The sequence below is a fragment of the Microtus ochrogaster genome, chromosome 4 (genome assembly GCF_000317375.1).
Source record: "Microtus ochrogaster isolate Prairie Vole_2 chromosome 4, MicOch1.0, whole genome shotgun sequence".
Taxonomy (NCBI): Eukaryota; Metazoa; Chordata; class Mammalia; order Rodentia; family Cricetidae; genus Microtus; species Microtus ochrogaster.
This window is the reverse complement of record NC_022011.1, coordinates 76885128-76901708: the sequence shown is the minus strand read 5'-3', so window position 1 is coordinate 76901708 and position 16581 is coordinate 76885128. Positions and strand designations below refer to the sequence as shown.

Genomic DNA, 16581 nt, shown 5'->3' with positions numbered 1-16581 from the left:
ATAGATAGATAGATAGATAGACAGACAGATAGATGATGGATAGATGATAGATAGATAGATAGATAGATAGATAGATAGATAGATAGATAGATAGATAGCAAAACCTCGATGTATCACTATCTTGTTTTACACGGTTCTTCTTTTCTACCTGGATCGAAGCTGTTTCAACTTTTAAATCTCATGTGTGTGACATTGTATAAGGCTCATTACAACTATGTAGAATATAACTCATCCTGCTTTAAAACACATGAAAAAATCTCAGCAGGTCTTACATGTTTTCCACTTGAAATATATGTAACATAAGTTTTTTTTTATCTTATTATTGACACTTTATCGTAGTGAGGCAAGTTTCTATAGTAGCACAGTGGAATGTTAAATAAGCTTCAAATTGGAGTTATAGATATATGTTTATAATTTTTATTTATAGTGTAAGGATAATAGGGGGTGTGCACTTCGGTCCAGTGCCCTCAGGGTTCAGAGGCATTGGGTCACCCTGAAACTGGAGCTAGAAGTTGTTATGAACTGCCCACGTGGGTGCTGGGAATTGAACTTGGGACTTCCGGAAGAGCAGTGAGTGCATGCTCTTAAACTCCATCTCTCTGTCCCTTCAAATTTATTTTTATGTCACCATGTGAAACATTCGGGGGTTTTTTCTTTTCAAAATAAAAATTTGTGAACAGAGCAATCTGGTTTGCATGCTTGATTAGCTTTTTGCAAATTCTTGTCCTTGTATTTTTCATAAATGTTTTTATAGGGATAAATCTTCTTTAAAAGAATAAACTTTGTAAAAAGATGTGGACTGTTTTTAGAACCAGCTTGTCTTTGCAGTTGATGGCTGACCTCATGTTCAGAAAACAGGACTATGAACAAGCAGTGTTCCACCTGCAGCAGCTTTTAGAGCGCAAGCCAGGTAAATGCACGCCGACAGTTTTCCTTCAAACGTAGTCATCCCGCTGTCTGCTTAGGTTTTGTTTGTTTGTTTTCCTTTTTAGCTTATCACCTGTTAGGGAAGGAGAAGTTGCTTGAATCTGACTCTGCTAATCCCACACTTGGGGCTGAGTAGCTCAGATGGCCATCAGGAAAAGGCCCACTGTCTGTTGGTGTCTGTAATTGTGAGCATCGCCTGGCTGGCCTACCGTGGAGTACCCGTTTTGCTCTAGTGACTTCACCATTCCAACTGTTTTTCACGTTTTCTTTTGTCTCCTCAAATTTCTGGCACTCCTACCACTTTCCTTCCCCTCACCTAAATGAGAACATGCAAGGAGTTGAAAGGGAATTTCATTCCCAGTTGCCCACATTGCAACGACAGTGCTCCATATTCTCTCTGCTGACTTTGCCCAAGCCCACCTTGATTTCCTGTAGGCCTCCATCGTGGCTTTCCTGCCCTTTCTTCTAATCTCCCACAGGTTGTTTTCGTTCTTCCTGAAGCTGTTGCCATTTCATATTGCTAGGAAGGAATTACCCGGTCTTATCTCTTTAAAACACAGACTTGGCTTCCTCTTGAGTAGGTTTAGCTGTTCTTGGCCATATTGCCCTCACACACTGGCGTTTCTTTGACAAGCTTTAGAGAACCCCTCTTGTGTCTCATGGGTGTTTTCTCCTAGGTTTCTGCTCCTCAACACCAGCATTTGCTGCAGACAGCTGATAGTTACTGGGTTGGTAGACTGGCTGCTTCTGAATATTTATAAATAAACATGGCCCTTCTTTTGTACAAGTGTATAGTAATTGTGCAAAGTTGGGTTCATGTCTTTTAGTATTGCTGGATTACAATGTCCTTACATTGACATTATGAAGAAATAGGTTTTTTTCGGGAAAAAAAAAAAGATACAAAAGTAGGGGATGGGGAGATACTGAGGATCTGTAAAAAAAAAAAAAACATGAAAAATGCAAGGGTGATGGCACAGTGAACCCAACATGGCATTTTCCTGTATGTATATACTGAGTCCACCATGTTCATTTTCATTAACCCTTTCTGTCCCTCTCCCTGCTACTCGCATCCCCTCCCTCTCTCAAATAGCACTACTCTTATGTGCACAATTTTCACCTCATCAGATACTGCCATTTTTAAGAAGAAATGTTTCATTCTCTCAAATGTCAATGCTAATGAAAAGATAACACAATGTAGGTTAGTCCTTCTGTGGTCCTTATTCCTTGAGCTAATGATGAATACATTTCAGCACTACTAGAAGGAGAGAATTTTTCAAGAAACTGGATTCCCAGTGTTGAAAGCACATATTTGCAAAATATGTCTCATGCATATTAGCAATAGCACACAAGAAGTTCAGCCAGGTAGTCTAACTTTTAGTCCTTGCTTAGTTAAATTCTACTTTTAGCCTCGTTGGCTTTCTGATGGACTATGCATCCTATTGTACAAAGACTGGTAAATGTGGCTAATCATATTGGAAGCTTACAAATCTCTTCCATACCTTCATTTGATTTCATTTCTGCAGTGTTCTGAAGGTTGATATTATATTCACTTTAAGAAAAAATTAGTCATCCTTAGGTAGATATAATTTATTTACTTGTCTTCACACTGCTAAAGAAAAGGTCAGTTTTGAATTTTCTTTCCTTACTTTCTGTTATTTATAATGATACCACAAGGCAGGATAAACACAATCTATAGACTCAAAATTAGGTTTTGGAGAGGGCCAAGAATTTGCTTGTGTAACTGAATAAATGCAATAAATGCAAATCTTCCAAAGTTCTTTTCTTAATTTTTTTATTCTGACAAATTGTGCAACATAAAATTTACCATCTTACCCATTTTTTTCTTTTTTAAAGATTTATTTACTTTATGTATGGTGTTGTATCTGCACATACAATTTATACCAGAAGAGGGCATCAGGTCCCACTATAGATAGTTTGAGCCACCATGTGAGTGCTGGGAATTGAACCCAGGACCTCTGGAAGAGCAGCCAGTGCTCATAACTGCTGAGCCGTCTCTCCAGCCTCATCCCAACCATTTTTAAGCATACAGTTCAGTGACTGTATGTATGTATGCTGACACTGTAGTGGAGCCATGGTTAACCACCCCAGCTTGTGTGATCTTGCCAAACTGTGACTTTGGGCCCTACTTCTCCTCTGTCTCTTTCCTCTGCTGACAATCTCCATTTTGCTGTCTGCTTCTGTGATTCTTAGCAAGTCCACATGGCTAACACGATAACCTGCAGCATTGTCTATGTGTCTGGCTTATTTCACTTAGCTTAGTCTTCAGAGTTCATCCCTCTTGTTATATTAAGAGTTTGCTTACATTTTCCAGAAGCTAATGTCTTATGTGTGCTTATATCACATTTATCTGCCATCTTTAATGGTATGGGTAGCTGTTGTGAGCAGCACTGCTCTAAAATGTGCACAAACACCTGGTTGAGATTTGACTCAGTACTCCAGACATGGCCTTATAAGAGTATGGATACATCATATAATACCATCTTTTTATTTTTCAAAGTTAAAATCAAGAATAATTTGTTTTAAAAATTGGGGCTATGTTTGTTTGCTCACGTAGATGTTTTAGTCCTGTGAATTCACCCTAAGAAAGTCCTCGTAGTAAGAGGTTTAATAAAGTCCTAATGAGCCCTGTGGTAATTGAAACAGAGGAGCCCTACAACCTAAAAATAAACTCCCAGAGAAATCACCTACTAATGTAATATACTGTCAGGCAGCTATTAAAATCATAGCATTGACAATTGACTCAGTGACAACTGGAAAATATTTATTATTTAATATTGAATCAAAATCAAAACCCTAAATATCAGCTAATTTTTTTTTCTGAGACAGGGTTTCTCTGTGCAGCTCTGGCTCTCCTGGAACTCACTCTGTAGACCAGACTGGCCTCAAACTCAGAGAGACCCAACTGCCTCTGCCTCTCGAGTGCTGGGAGTAAGCCAAATTTTATTTACAAATAATTTACCATTGGTCATGCAAATATGACTTTCCTCATCTCTGTGTCATGAGTTGAGTGATTTTTTTTTTCTACCTCACACACAATTTTGTGTATTTTTTCCTCTCTGGTGTTCAGAAATCTTGATCAAAATGATCCTCAAATCCCAATACATTACTGCTAAGGGAAAACTGGGAGGAACTTAATAGAAAGTTTCACTGGAAACCAGAGAACAAAATTAATTATTCCTCTAGGAAAAGGTAAACCCAGATTAAAATCCTGCGACTACTATGGTAAGGCTGAGTTTGGTCCACTGAGTCTAATCTTCAGCATTTCACCCATTAAATAAATTCTGGAATAAAACTGTGGTTACCCATCTTAATCACCAGGACATACTTCTGTTACCACCCCCACCTGCAAGCAGGAAATAGTCTCAGAGACAGTTGTCAACCCATCTTCCTGAATTTTAGACTTCAGATGACCTCAATAAAGACTTTCTCTAGGAGGTTTGACTCCAGAAAAATCGAAAAGTAGCATCAAAACAAACCCTTTTTTAGACATGCCTGTGCTACGCCTTCTTCCACAGTAGCCAGGCCAGGAGAACAGGTATCATTTGATAGAGGATCGAGGCTATACATCTCATTAGGAAGCTATAGCACATAAAGCTGTCATTTGATGATTACATGGTGTTTCATTTGAAGTAAATTGTACATTAATAAAGTAGAATCATAGTGATCAGAACAAATGTCTTAACATGTTATCTATATCTGCAACATTGCTTGTTTCTAGATAATTTTATGACTTTGTCTCGTTTGATTGATCTCCTGAGAAGATGTGGGAAACTTGAAGATGTTCCAAGATTTTTTTCAATGGCCGAGAAATACAACTCCAGAACAAAATTGGAGCCAGGATTTCAGTACTGTAAAGGATTACATTTTTGGTAAATTTATTAGCAGATAAATCCTACATCATAATTATTTTCTCCCTTCATTGTACAGAAAGTAGAAATGGCTTTTCTTCATATTTATAAATAAATCTGTAATTTGAAGTGTTTTAATAGATTTATTTATGAATCATATTGTGATCTAGTGTAAAATTTGTAATCAGTGATTGAATTAGCTTTTTTTTTTTCAACCATACGATTAGGTATACTGGAGAACCAAATGATGCCCTTCGACATTTTAATAAAGCTCGAAAAGATAGTGATTGGGGCCAAAATGCACTTTATAATATGATAGAAATCTGCTTGAATCCAGATAACGAAACTATTGGCGGTGAAGTATTTGAAAACCTTGATGGAGATCTGGGGTGAGTAGCAATTGACACATTTCCTTTGGTAAAGTTTTTAAAGCATTTGTTGGGGATAATAAACAGGAAATCAAAAGAAAACCACCTTCTAGCATGATGCAGAGGAAAAGGCAGATTGGATAAATATATCATGATATATGATACATGATAGATAGATAGATAGATAGATAGATAGATAGATAGATAGATAGATAGACAGACAGACAGACAAATAGATGAAAATAATGATTTTTCCATCTCAGTGTGTAGTTTGAATGAGTGTGAATCCCATGGGCTCATATATTTCAGTATTTGGTGCCCAGTTGGTAGAACTTTTTGGGAATTATTGGGAGGTGTGGCCTTATTAGAGAAAGTGTGTCACTGAGGGTGGGCTTTGAGGTTTCAAAAGACTTGGAGATTCTCAGTGCTGTCTCTGCTTTGTGTTTGTGAATCAAAATGTGAGCTCTCAACTTTCCTTTGCTATGTCCTCATGGACTCTTAGCACTGTGAGTTAGCCAAATTAAACAGTATATTTTATAAGTTATCCTAGTCGTGGTATTTATCTCAATATTAAAAGGTAAAACAATTAGGCAGGAAATGGTTTTCATTCCTAAATCATAATAGATGGATTACAAAGGCACTCCTCTAATTTTTCTGTCAAAAATAAGGTAAGTGACAGAATTTGACAACCATAATAAACACAGTCCGTGTAGTAATAGTATGACTGGCCCTGGGGAGCTGTCTCTGTAAGTAAAGTATTTGCGGCACAGGTATGAAGACTTGAGTTCAAGGCCCCAGACCCCACATAAGTGTTCAGTGGGCTTGGTGGCTGGCTTGTAATTCAGTCATTCAGCGGCCAGAGGCCGAGGATCTGCAGAGGAAGCTGCTTAACTAGATTGGCTGTATAGGCAAACTCTGGCTTCCGTTGAGACAACCTACCTTAATAAATATAGTAGAGAGTGATTGGACAGCAATCCTGACGTTCCTGATGACAGCCTCAGGTGTCCACATGAACACATGCATCGTGTACAGATACACACATGCATGCCATACACACACTGAAAACCAAAACAAAGAAAAAGGTTCCTATGTAATACATGGTACCATATGCTAGCCCTGTGCTTTGTTCTTTAGAAGCATTATCACACTGGTTTCCTGAAACAGCGTTGTGAAATAAGCTCAGAGTCACATATCTAAGGCAGGAAAGATACAAGGCTCAAATTGAGTGCTAGCCCACCCCACAGCTCTGCAGTCTTCACCCTGGACTACTACTAAACATGGTGGTATCCCCTCAAACTGTGTAGGGGCAGTTAAAGATATCAAGGGTGTGCAACAGGCAGTGGCTGCCTTTCATTGGCATGTGATCCATTGTTAATGCAAGACCATATCTGAGAGTGTTCCGTTGCCCACACACAGATAGTGATCTGAGAGGAAGCTGGCGTTGAGTGCTGTGAAAGGCCAGAGTCGTACCGTGCATAGCTACCAGGGGAGGGTGCATGGAGGAGTGGAGGAAGGTTAGGACAAGAAAGGACAAATCTCCAGATTGGATGAGAAAGGCCAGTGAAGCTTAAAAGTAGAGAAATGACCTGTTTGTTTTAGGAAACTTAAGATAATAAATATACTATGAGAGACCTGTGGGTACCCGAGTGCAGACCCTCAGCTAAAGAGTTCAAAGTGCAAACTGGAACTCAGGAGTTGCTAGTACACATACCAATGTGAAGGATGTCTCAAGGGTCAGATCTATGTTAAGGATTCTTTTGCAAGTTGTTATCTGTAACCACAGGAAACAGACTAGATTTTGGCTTTGCTAAGGCTAGCAGTCTCAAGGTTAAAAATGAAAACCAAATCCAACAGTTATGGAAGCCAGAGCATAGGAACTGCAGAGAAGATGTCAAGAGATATTTTCAGTAATATTAAAGTCACTAGGGCCTGTGCCAGAGAGATGACCCAGTAGTGAAGTGCACATACTGCTCTGCTCTTCCAGAGGACCTGAGTTTGGGTCTTAGCACCCATGTTGTTTGGCTCACAACAGCCTGTAACTCCAACTCCATGGGGCCTCTGTTGCCTCTGGCCTGTACTTATATGCATGTGCACACACACACACACACACACACACACACACACTAAAAGAAATAGTTCTTTAAAGCTTTAAGGGTAAGAAAAAGTAAGTGGTTTTAGTGTGTTTGTGTGTGTGTGTTTGGGTGTGTGATAAAGCATTTGAATTGTGCTTTTTTGTATCACCTAAAATTTCCTTTCCAAGTGTCTGATAGGTAACAAAGTGAAAAAAAAGATTTTTTTTTATGTTTGATTAACATAGCAAAAGTTTTACCATTTGTGATCTCTGAGAAATTGTTCTACTTTCTGAGTCTCAATTTCCCCAAATAAAAGATGCATTCAGCATGTACTAACTAAACATGTCCTGAAGGAACATGCACTAACTGAACATGCACTGACTGAACATGTACTGATGAACATGTACTGACTGAACATGTACTGAAGGAAATCATATAGTATGAGAACCATTTCCTCCCTTTTCTCTTGCCTTGTTCCTTCTGAGTATACTGAGTGCTAGAACAGCACTGGACAATATTATGATTCTACTTAGAATTTTTTCTTCTTTTTTGTGGAGCTAGGAACTGAATCCAGGACCTCAGCTGTATTAGCCTAGGAAGGTTCTATGTTTATTATAATTATATATTAGCTAAAATTTACATGTTTACCATGTATAGCTATTGTCTAGTTTTCATTCCAGAGTGATTCAGGGTTTAATGGTATCTCACTGAGGAGATAGTAATTTTGGTTAAAATTAATTTATACTTCATCTCTTGGTATTAGAAGAGAATGAATGTATGGTCTTCATCAAGAATTCTTTATACAAATGATAAAGAGGAGCCAGTGCTCTGAGTTCTAATATTAGTCCATTTTGTGCCATGAGTATAATGGTTTATTCTTCATGTCCACAGTAGTTCGACTGAGAAGCAGGAATCTGTGCAGTTAGCAGTGCGGACAGCAGAAAAGCTCCTGAAAGAACTAAAGCCTCAGACTGTCCAGGGCCGCCTGCAGCTCCGCGTCATGGAAAACTGCTGCTTAATGGCCACTAAGCAGAAGTCCAGTGTGGAGCAGGCACTGAACACCTTCACTGAAATCGCAGCCGCTGAGGTGAGTGGCTTCCCTTTGTGGCTTTGTCGGCCTCCTCTTGATAAGACAAAGTGCTGTTTGGGGTAGCTGATTATTTTCTGAACATGACCTAATAACTGGTGCTTAATAAAAAGTAGATAGATATTTTTATGTAACCTTACATAATGTTCCATCCATTTTGGTGTGCTAGTCTTTGAGGGAACATGGAATTAATTCTACAGAAAGGAAATTCTTAAGAGCACGAGGTAATTCTAAAGAGAAGAACCTTGTGTTCTGGGGGTTTTTCGTGCTGTAGCTGTGGCTGAGTCTAAGTTACTAAGTGAGAATGAATGCTTCCCAGCTGGTCCACCTTCTCACTCAGGTGTACTTGGAGTTTCTCCAGCTGAAGAGCTAAGTGGAATCAGCACTGGCAACATGTAATTCAGTTATACAAATAATGATTTTTCTCTAGCAACACTGAAATAATCTCCTGGAATATTTCTTACTGCTATTTCCTTTTTCTTTTCCTGTCTCTCTCAAATCTCGTCCCTGTCACTAGTGTTTGATCAGACCTTCCCTTCCCATACACAGTACTGCTAAGGAAGGGACAGTCACAGTTAGCAATAACTGTTTCTAACTGTCATCACTGACCTCTTTCTCATCCACCAAAAAATGCCCTAGACCTCCGAAAACTCACGATTATGTGCCTCTCAGAGGATATCAAAAGTTTTTCTTATTGGGTTTGGCTTGGAGGTCACAATGGTAGATAAGCTACCAAAATTCTCTTACTGTGGTCCCACTGCCCACTTTCCAGGACCCTAATAATAAAATGCCATGGATTTGTGCAGACTTGCTTTAGATGACAGCTTCAATATCACTGTAAACCACCATAAGACAAAACAACAAACCCGCCTCAGCATCAGCACCACAGAGAGCAGAGCAGGGCCCTTCTGTAAATACTAAAATGATGTTCTGAAAAGTATTGCCCCAGGATGGAATAGGGGACAAAGGCAGATAAGCTGTCTTAGTTAGAGTTTCTGTTGCTGTGAAGAGACACCATGATGGCAACTATTAATAAGGAAAACATTTTCTTGGGGCTGGCTTACAGTTTCAGAAGTTTAGTCCATTTTCATCATGGCAGAAAACAGGGCAGCATGCAGGCAGACATGGTGCTGGAGAGGTAGCTGGAAGCTCTGTTTCTGGATCTGCAGGTAGCAGGAAGAAAAGTAAGACACCAGCCCTGGCTTCAGCATCTGAAACGTCAAAACCCACCCCCAAGTGACACTTCCTCCAACAAAGCCACACTACTCCAGCAAGGCCACACCTTCTAATCGTGCCCCTCCCTATGAGCCTGTGGCGGCCATTTTTATTCAGACGACCAAATATATCTTTCAGGATTGCTTCCATTTCCTTCTTTGAGTGACAGTGTGATATTGTGAATGTAAGGTCAGGCTCAAAACCCAAGAAAAGACATTTGTGAACACTCCTTAAATGAAGTGCTGACAGTCACTGTTAGTTTAGAATGATGATCTAAGTCTGTTACGTAAAATAGTGAGTTTTTCAGATCTAGAAACATGCTGATTTGTATAGATTTTCTCATTATAAAAAAGTTACAAAAATAAAAATAGTTTAAAAAACTTATGTAATATGATGTTAAACATTTCACTTAATAAAAGAGAGTCATTCTTTGTAAACATAAGGCAGTAATGAAGGCAAAGTAACAAGGGTTCTTTAGTTAATTTCTATATTATGGGTCAGGTCATAATAAGGATATAATATCCATATATTATATAGAATTCATAAGACTAAAATACAGCTTAATTTTCAGACCATGACTCTTGGAAGGGAGGCTGTCATGATTATTGTTCCCATTTTAAAGATGAGCAGTCTGACTTCAAGGTCAACAGTAATTCACTGTGTCATCTTATATATTTTTATAAAGAAATAAAATATATTTATAAATATAGTTTATAAATAAAATAATATATATTCCATCAATACATTGTTTCTGTGATATGGCTTTGTTTTTTAAAACTAAGAAAAGAATAGGCCTACCCGAATTGGCATTCTGTAACAGATGAATGTCAGCTACTGAAAAAATGGGCACTGGAATGTTCATGCAAATCTAAAAGAATTTTGAAAGTTACAAATTGCAGTTAAGTTATTGCAGTTAAGTTAAGCCACCAACTGCTGTGAGGGGTAGTCTATCACATAGTCATGAGTTTTTACTGAGTAAATCCATCATTCTCCTGTAAAGCTTAAGAGAAATAAAAGCCAGCTGCAGTGACTGGCCTTGCAGCTCTCTCATCAAGAGACTAAGCAGGGTTTTCTGTGGAGATGAGACTGCTTTGTTTTTAGCCTGCCTGTGTGTGTTACTCGGGTATTACCTGCAAATCTGTTTACTGCCTGGATCAGCCAAGAGATGGTGATGGGGGAACTAAAATTCAGGAACGCAGTGTTTGCATTGCATTTTTTTCATGTAACTCATAGGCAGTGTATTCACTACAATGAATATTCATTAAGCAGCCAGTCGGGATTCAGCAGAGTGTGAATCACAGGAATAAATAGCGTATTCTTCTTTTCAAATTTTCATAATCTTCAGAAAAAAATGAGAGAAGCATACTGAATATAATGGTTATCTGAATCCAGAAAATGCGTTCTAATCTCCCTTGTAGCTACAAATGGAAGGGAATATAAGGAGAGTCAGAGACTCTTGGCTAGAAGCTGGGATTCTACAAACAGCTGTGGTTCAAGGTCTTGGTAAATTTGCATTTTTACCGAGAGAAGTGGGTAAAGTGTCTTCTGAGTGAAGGAAAGTAGGAACAAAGGCAGAGAAGCACGATGTCTAATTCAGAGTACTGTGTCGCTCAGAGGAACGTGACAGGAAGTCATGGGGAAGGGGCATGGTGCACGAGGCCATGCTGCATTAGCCCACTGGCTTTTCTGGGCCCACCTGAGCCCTGTGTAGAGATCACATTGGCACTGTATTGTCCTCTGCGGTGGCTGAGAGTAAAGGAATTGTGCTTCAGAAGCTGTGTGTACCTGGAAAGTGCTGAGTCCACGTCTAAGGTCAGAAGAAGGCCCGACGGTCTACTGCTGAGATTCGAACTCTGTTTTCAGTTTCAGAAACTCTTAGCTATGGAGATTGGGAGATGGCTGTGTTGGTAAAGTGCTTGTCAATCAAGCCTGGGCTCAGACTCCCCAGTACCCAATATCAGTCAGAAGTAGAGGTGCCCTTCTATAGTCCCAGCACTTGGGGGACTGGGATCTCTGGAGTTATTGACTACACAGCCTTAACCAAATCATTGAACTTCATGTCTAGTTTGTGACCCTGACTCAGAAAAGAATATTTGGAAAATGACTGAGAAAGACACCTTGGTCTTAACACACATTCACAAGTATGTACACAAACAGGGACACACACACAGAGACCGGGGGGGGGCTGTCAGGAGGCTCTGAGGCCTCACGTAAGGACACACGTGGCTCTCCGCAAGTCCAGAAGAAGAAGCCGCTCTCAAAAGTCACAAACATCATGCAGAAGGGAAAGAAAGAGAGAGAGAAAGAGAGAAAGGGGGGGGGGAGGAGAGAGAGGGAGACTGTTCACATAGCAGTGACCAAGCAATGAAGGAAGAAAAAGCTGATCTAATCCAGTCAGACTGAAGACTGTAAAATTAAAGACTGTATGGCATGGACATTTTTGCTCATGTGAAGAGATACAGGACTAGTCTCTTCTGAGGTCCTTGTAGGACCTGTTGACAAATGCACGGCCAGCCACTGTTAACTGCCATCCTCTGTCCACCTGAGATAAATAGGACACAGTTTCATAATTTGTAACAGTCTCTGCAAAAACTACTTCCATTTGATTGGATTTGGTACCAAATGAAACTCTTTTGCCTTGCCTTCTTATCTGAGTGAACAAACTTCATTTTCAAAATAAAATTAGAATCTGGGTGTGTCAACATACATCTTTAATCCCATCTCTAGGGAGGCAGAGGCAGGTGAATCTCTGTGAGTTAGAGGCCATCCTGGTCTACATAGTGATTTTCAAGACAGCCAGGGGTATGGAGAGAGACCCTGTCTCAAAAAACAGAAAACAAATAAACAAAAATAAATAAGAAAAGAACATTAGAGCCAAGAAAGTAGTCTATCCCCCTTTTTCTGCCAGGCCCTAATACATTCCCTTCTCTCTGCTGACTTCAACCAGTCTTGGGCATAATCAGATGATCGCTCCGTGCTCCTTTTTGGATGTTTGCCATTAGTTGTCCAAATGCAGCCTTACAGACAGACAGCCTTTGCTGTGGCCACAGCATTGCCCTCTCCTCTGTCACAGTTCTGCTCTCCGAGCTTTAAACTGAGACCCTCTTCCTGAAAGTATTGAGATTCCTCTTCTGAGCTTAGTCGGGGATTTGCACACTGTTGCTTAAGTCCGCCTTCCCATTTGTGTGCCAGTCCTTATTAGCCTCTTGGCATTACAGAAGTCTGACATTTGGGGGATTTAACCTTATCTAAAGGAATCTTGTGCTTTATAGACCCTATCAAGTGAGTGCAGGCTCTACAACTAGAAGTCAGCTTTAAACCATGAGTATTCCATGGACTGTGCAAACAGTTTGGGTCACACCTATTTTTGGCATTTCATTAGCTAAACTTCACTAGGAAAAGATTTTTTTTTGTCAATAAAAATGGGAAAATAGCAGTAAGGTCCATCATTTGGATGGGAAAGTGTTACTCCTGTTTGACAGGTGAAGAGAACCAAAGAGGCGAAGCTTTAACTCTGAAAGAAAAGCTGCTCGGGAAGCGTTATGGCGGAGTCAGGTTTCAGTCTTTCTGTTTCTGTACAAAACTACATCAAGCAGGCAGTCCCGTTAGAGATGAAGCTGCACTGGTCGCTGGGACTGCGCTTCAGCATCTGCATAGTTTGTGAATCTATCTGGGCCACAGCTTTATTGATTTCCTCACAGTGGATTCCTGGGGATCCCTTGCTGTGTGAAAGAGTGATAGTCACTTAACTGCACACAGCCAGACTGAGGCGCAGGTGAGTTCCTAGCAGGTGTTTGCTGCTTCCCGGGTGGTGCTTCTTGTGGTCTAAAGTTCGGTTTTCTTACAGAAGGACCATATCCCTGCTCTCTTGGGAATGGCAACAGCGTATATGATCTTAAAACAGACTCCAAAAGCCAGAAACCAGCTGAAGCGGATCGCAAAAATGACTTGGAATCCTATTGAAGCCGAGGACCTGGAGAAGAGCTGGCTGCTGCTTGCTGATATTTACATTCAGTCAGCGAAATATGACATGGCCGAAGAATTACTAAAGCGGTGCCTGTGCCATAACCGTGTAGGTGACTGAGAAACAGTGCTCAGCTGTGTTACGTAAGCGTCCGCTGTAGAGCAGTGGCTCAATTCCTGATGTTTCCCCAGCGTGTCTTGAATTTTAAATGTTTCTTCTTACTGTAATCAGGACATGAACGTGATGAGTGATAAAGAAAGAAGCTGTGTTCTCTTGAAGGTAACGGGAAGATAGATTTATGCAGCTTCAAGTTTCAGCTGAGGGTGCCCTATTTACAGGAAGTGCTTTTGGAATGTCAAGCATTCACAGTGATTACCCATCTCATCCCAGAGCTAATGAAAATTGCGGAGTATTAATTGTGGCTGTCTGTCCCTCCCTTTAAGAAGTGTTTTTGATTAAGTTATTGCAGCTGCATGTCATTTCCATAGTATTAGAACCCCCTATGCATAACAGAGATGGAGGCTTCCAATTTAATTTAATAAAAGTTCTTATCTTTAGATATAAAATGGAAAATCTTTAAGTCTGTACAATGTAAACCCTTTTATTTACATTCTGTTGTTTATACACATAAAGAAAATATCTTACCATTGACATATTTAAGTTCAGATATGAATTAGTATTCACTGAGAAATAATTATATTTGACTTAGAAAGTTGAGGCTGTTTATATTCACAAATTCATACCAGTTAGCTAAAAATGTTAATCACAGTAAATCTTTTGTATTCTCTTTAAGCAAATTAGATTATAAAATGGATCATTTACTTTTTAAGGAGTATAATAGCATTAAGATAATGTCTTAAAAATTAAAAACTACAATGCATTTGTCATTTATCAATTGGCAGGCTTCTTTAAATGACCAGTTTCATCAAATTTAACTTAAATTGGCCTTGAAAACAAAATATTCATTAATAAGTTTTAAAATCTAAATTACTGCACAGTTGAATGCTGTATGCCTAGTCTGATGTTAGGCAATATTGAATATGATTTAAAACTCTGTCACAGATAGATCTCAGCTTTGTCAACACTGAGCAGACACAACACCTTGTATTATGAAACTTGGTTGCTGCTTTAGAGCCTTCATTCAGCCATGTTGGTTTGGCTTGTCTATTTGAAAGTATGAGGCTTAGGGACCTTGAGTTATGTAATTTTAAAGTGGAAATCACTGATAATTGGACCAAGAAATAATAAGACAACACTAGAGCATCTTGCCATAGCAGATGGCAAGGAAGCTTTCAAAGACAGTGAGAGTCATGCCAGGCACTCGGAGCCACTCTGAAGACAGTCCGGCAGCCAGAGTTGGGACAAGTACCAAAGGGAATGAGAACTGCATCAGATTAAAGCACATCCAGTATGTTAAACCAATACTCCTTAAAATTACGAACAGAAAATAAAATTAGTCAACACTGCAGCATGCTAATAAACTGACTACTTTGTCAGATGATTGGGAAGAATTCAGCCCTTGTCCTGGGTTTTCTGTAAACTGCACTGTTAAGTAGTCAATTCTTTGGTAAAACATCTTGATGTAAAGATTTTTTTCCAAGTAATAGGCGATGATAAGTATCACTATTTTTTCCAACTTGAAGAGTTTATGAATGGACAGAATATTACAAAAAGGGAGAAAAGCAAACACCTTGGGCTTTATTATGGAAGAACAAAATGTCTGTGACAAAGACAACTCTGGGATGAGACAGAATACACAATAATTAAGTTAAATGCAAATGTACACTGTATTTTCAATCAAATGAAATGAAAAAAGTAATATCAAAACATTAAGACTGATCTGGGCTGAGCATCTAAGCAGTAAAAAGGACTTTCCCAGATGTTCATTTTGTCTGTGTTTTAATGGGAAGTGGCTTTAATGAAAATACTGATGAAATGTCTTAGAATAAGGAAAAATGTTACAATAAATTGTTAGGATATAAAGGAAATACTCAGACTGAGCCCCTAAAACAGCATTTCTCAACCTGTGGGTTGTGACCCGTAAGGGGTCACATATCAGATATGCTGCATATCAGATGTTTACATTATAATTCATATCAGTAGCAAGATTACAGTTATGAAGTATAGTTCAAGGTCACCCAGCACGAGGAACAGTATTAAAGGGTCACAATATCAGGAAGTTTGAGAATCACTGCAAAAAGCAGGAACTATCAATGTTATTGGACTATATTATAGAAATACCACAAAGATGCAGTCAGCTAAATCTGTGTGGGAATAAATGCTCCTGTAAAGACTGTACTACTTTTGGTTAAGATAAGAGAGACAGAAGAGAAATTCTCTGGATCAAAACAGACTTGAACTATTTCAAACCACTCACAATCTGTGGCATGACAATTTGAAATATGACTAGTGTCTGAATAGATGGGTGATTTGGAAGCTGGTACATTCTGTGTGCCATGAATTTGGTGGTATTTAGGAAGCCTTCTTTAGAGAAGCATCCCAGCATTTATATGGCTAAAATTACATAGCATCTGAGGATGATTTGCTTGGTCATGTGGGGCAGGAGCCAAGTCAGTAGTTAATTTTTGAAGGAAAGTTATATATCCATATTAAGTCTATATATGTGTTTAAATTATTCACAATAATCTGGGTGTCTGTATACGAGTAAAACATGCACACCATAGTATGTGTTTCTATACAACAAACTCTGTTCCTGAAAGGTTTGCGCTGGCTCTTGGTGTCAGAGTCAAGTTTGAAAGCCATTCCTTGAGCCACCATTTAGATGGGTTCGTGTGTCTGGTGTGCATGTCATACACATCCCATGAAATTTGATTGGTACAAAGCTTGATCTGTTCATGCTTTCCGTTTTCCCCTCAGTCTTGTTGCAAAGCTTATGAATATATGGGCTACATTATGGAGAAAGAGCAAGCATATACAGACGCGGCCTTCAACTACGAGATGGCATGGAAACACACCAACCAGACAAATCCAGCCGTGGGTGAGTTCAGCACACTGGGCCCAGGGTGTTCACAAGAAATGACCTATCATCTCTAAATCTTCTCTGAAATGCATCTTTAGA

At 39.3% G+C, this 16581-nt stretch overlaps 1 protein-coding gene across 4 annotated transcripts in view; it reads left to right on the top strand.

Annotated features, from left to right (window-relative positions):
* Ttc21b (tetratricopeptide repeat domain 21B) overlaps positions 1–16581 on the top strand; it is a 60145-nt gene that overhangs the window by 37399 nt on the left and 6165 nt on the right. For 2 of the 4 annotated variants that reach the window (XM_005346499.3, XM_026778302.1), the window contains 6 exons: positions 829–910; positions 4667–4817; positions 5024–5185; positions 8128–8323; positions 13386–13610; positions 16380–16500. In XM_005346499.3, the coding sequence (XP_005346556.1) occupies positions 829–910; positions 4667–4817; positions 5024–5185; positions 8128–8323; positions 13386–13610; positions 16380–16500 (937 nt within the window). Of the gene's footprint in view, positions 1–828; positions 911–4666; positions 4818–5023; positions 5186–8127; positions 8324–13385; positions 13646–16379; positions 16501–16581 lie in introns of those variants that run through there. The other 2 variants (XM_013346035.2, XM_026778295.1) reach the window with 2 other exon arrangements.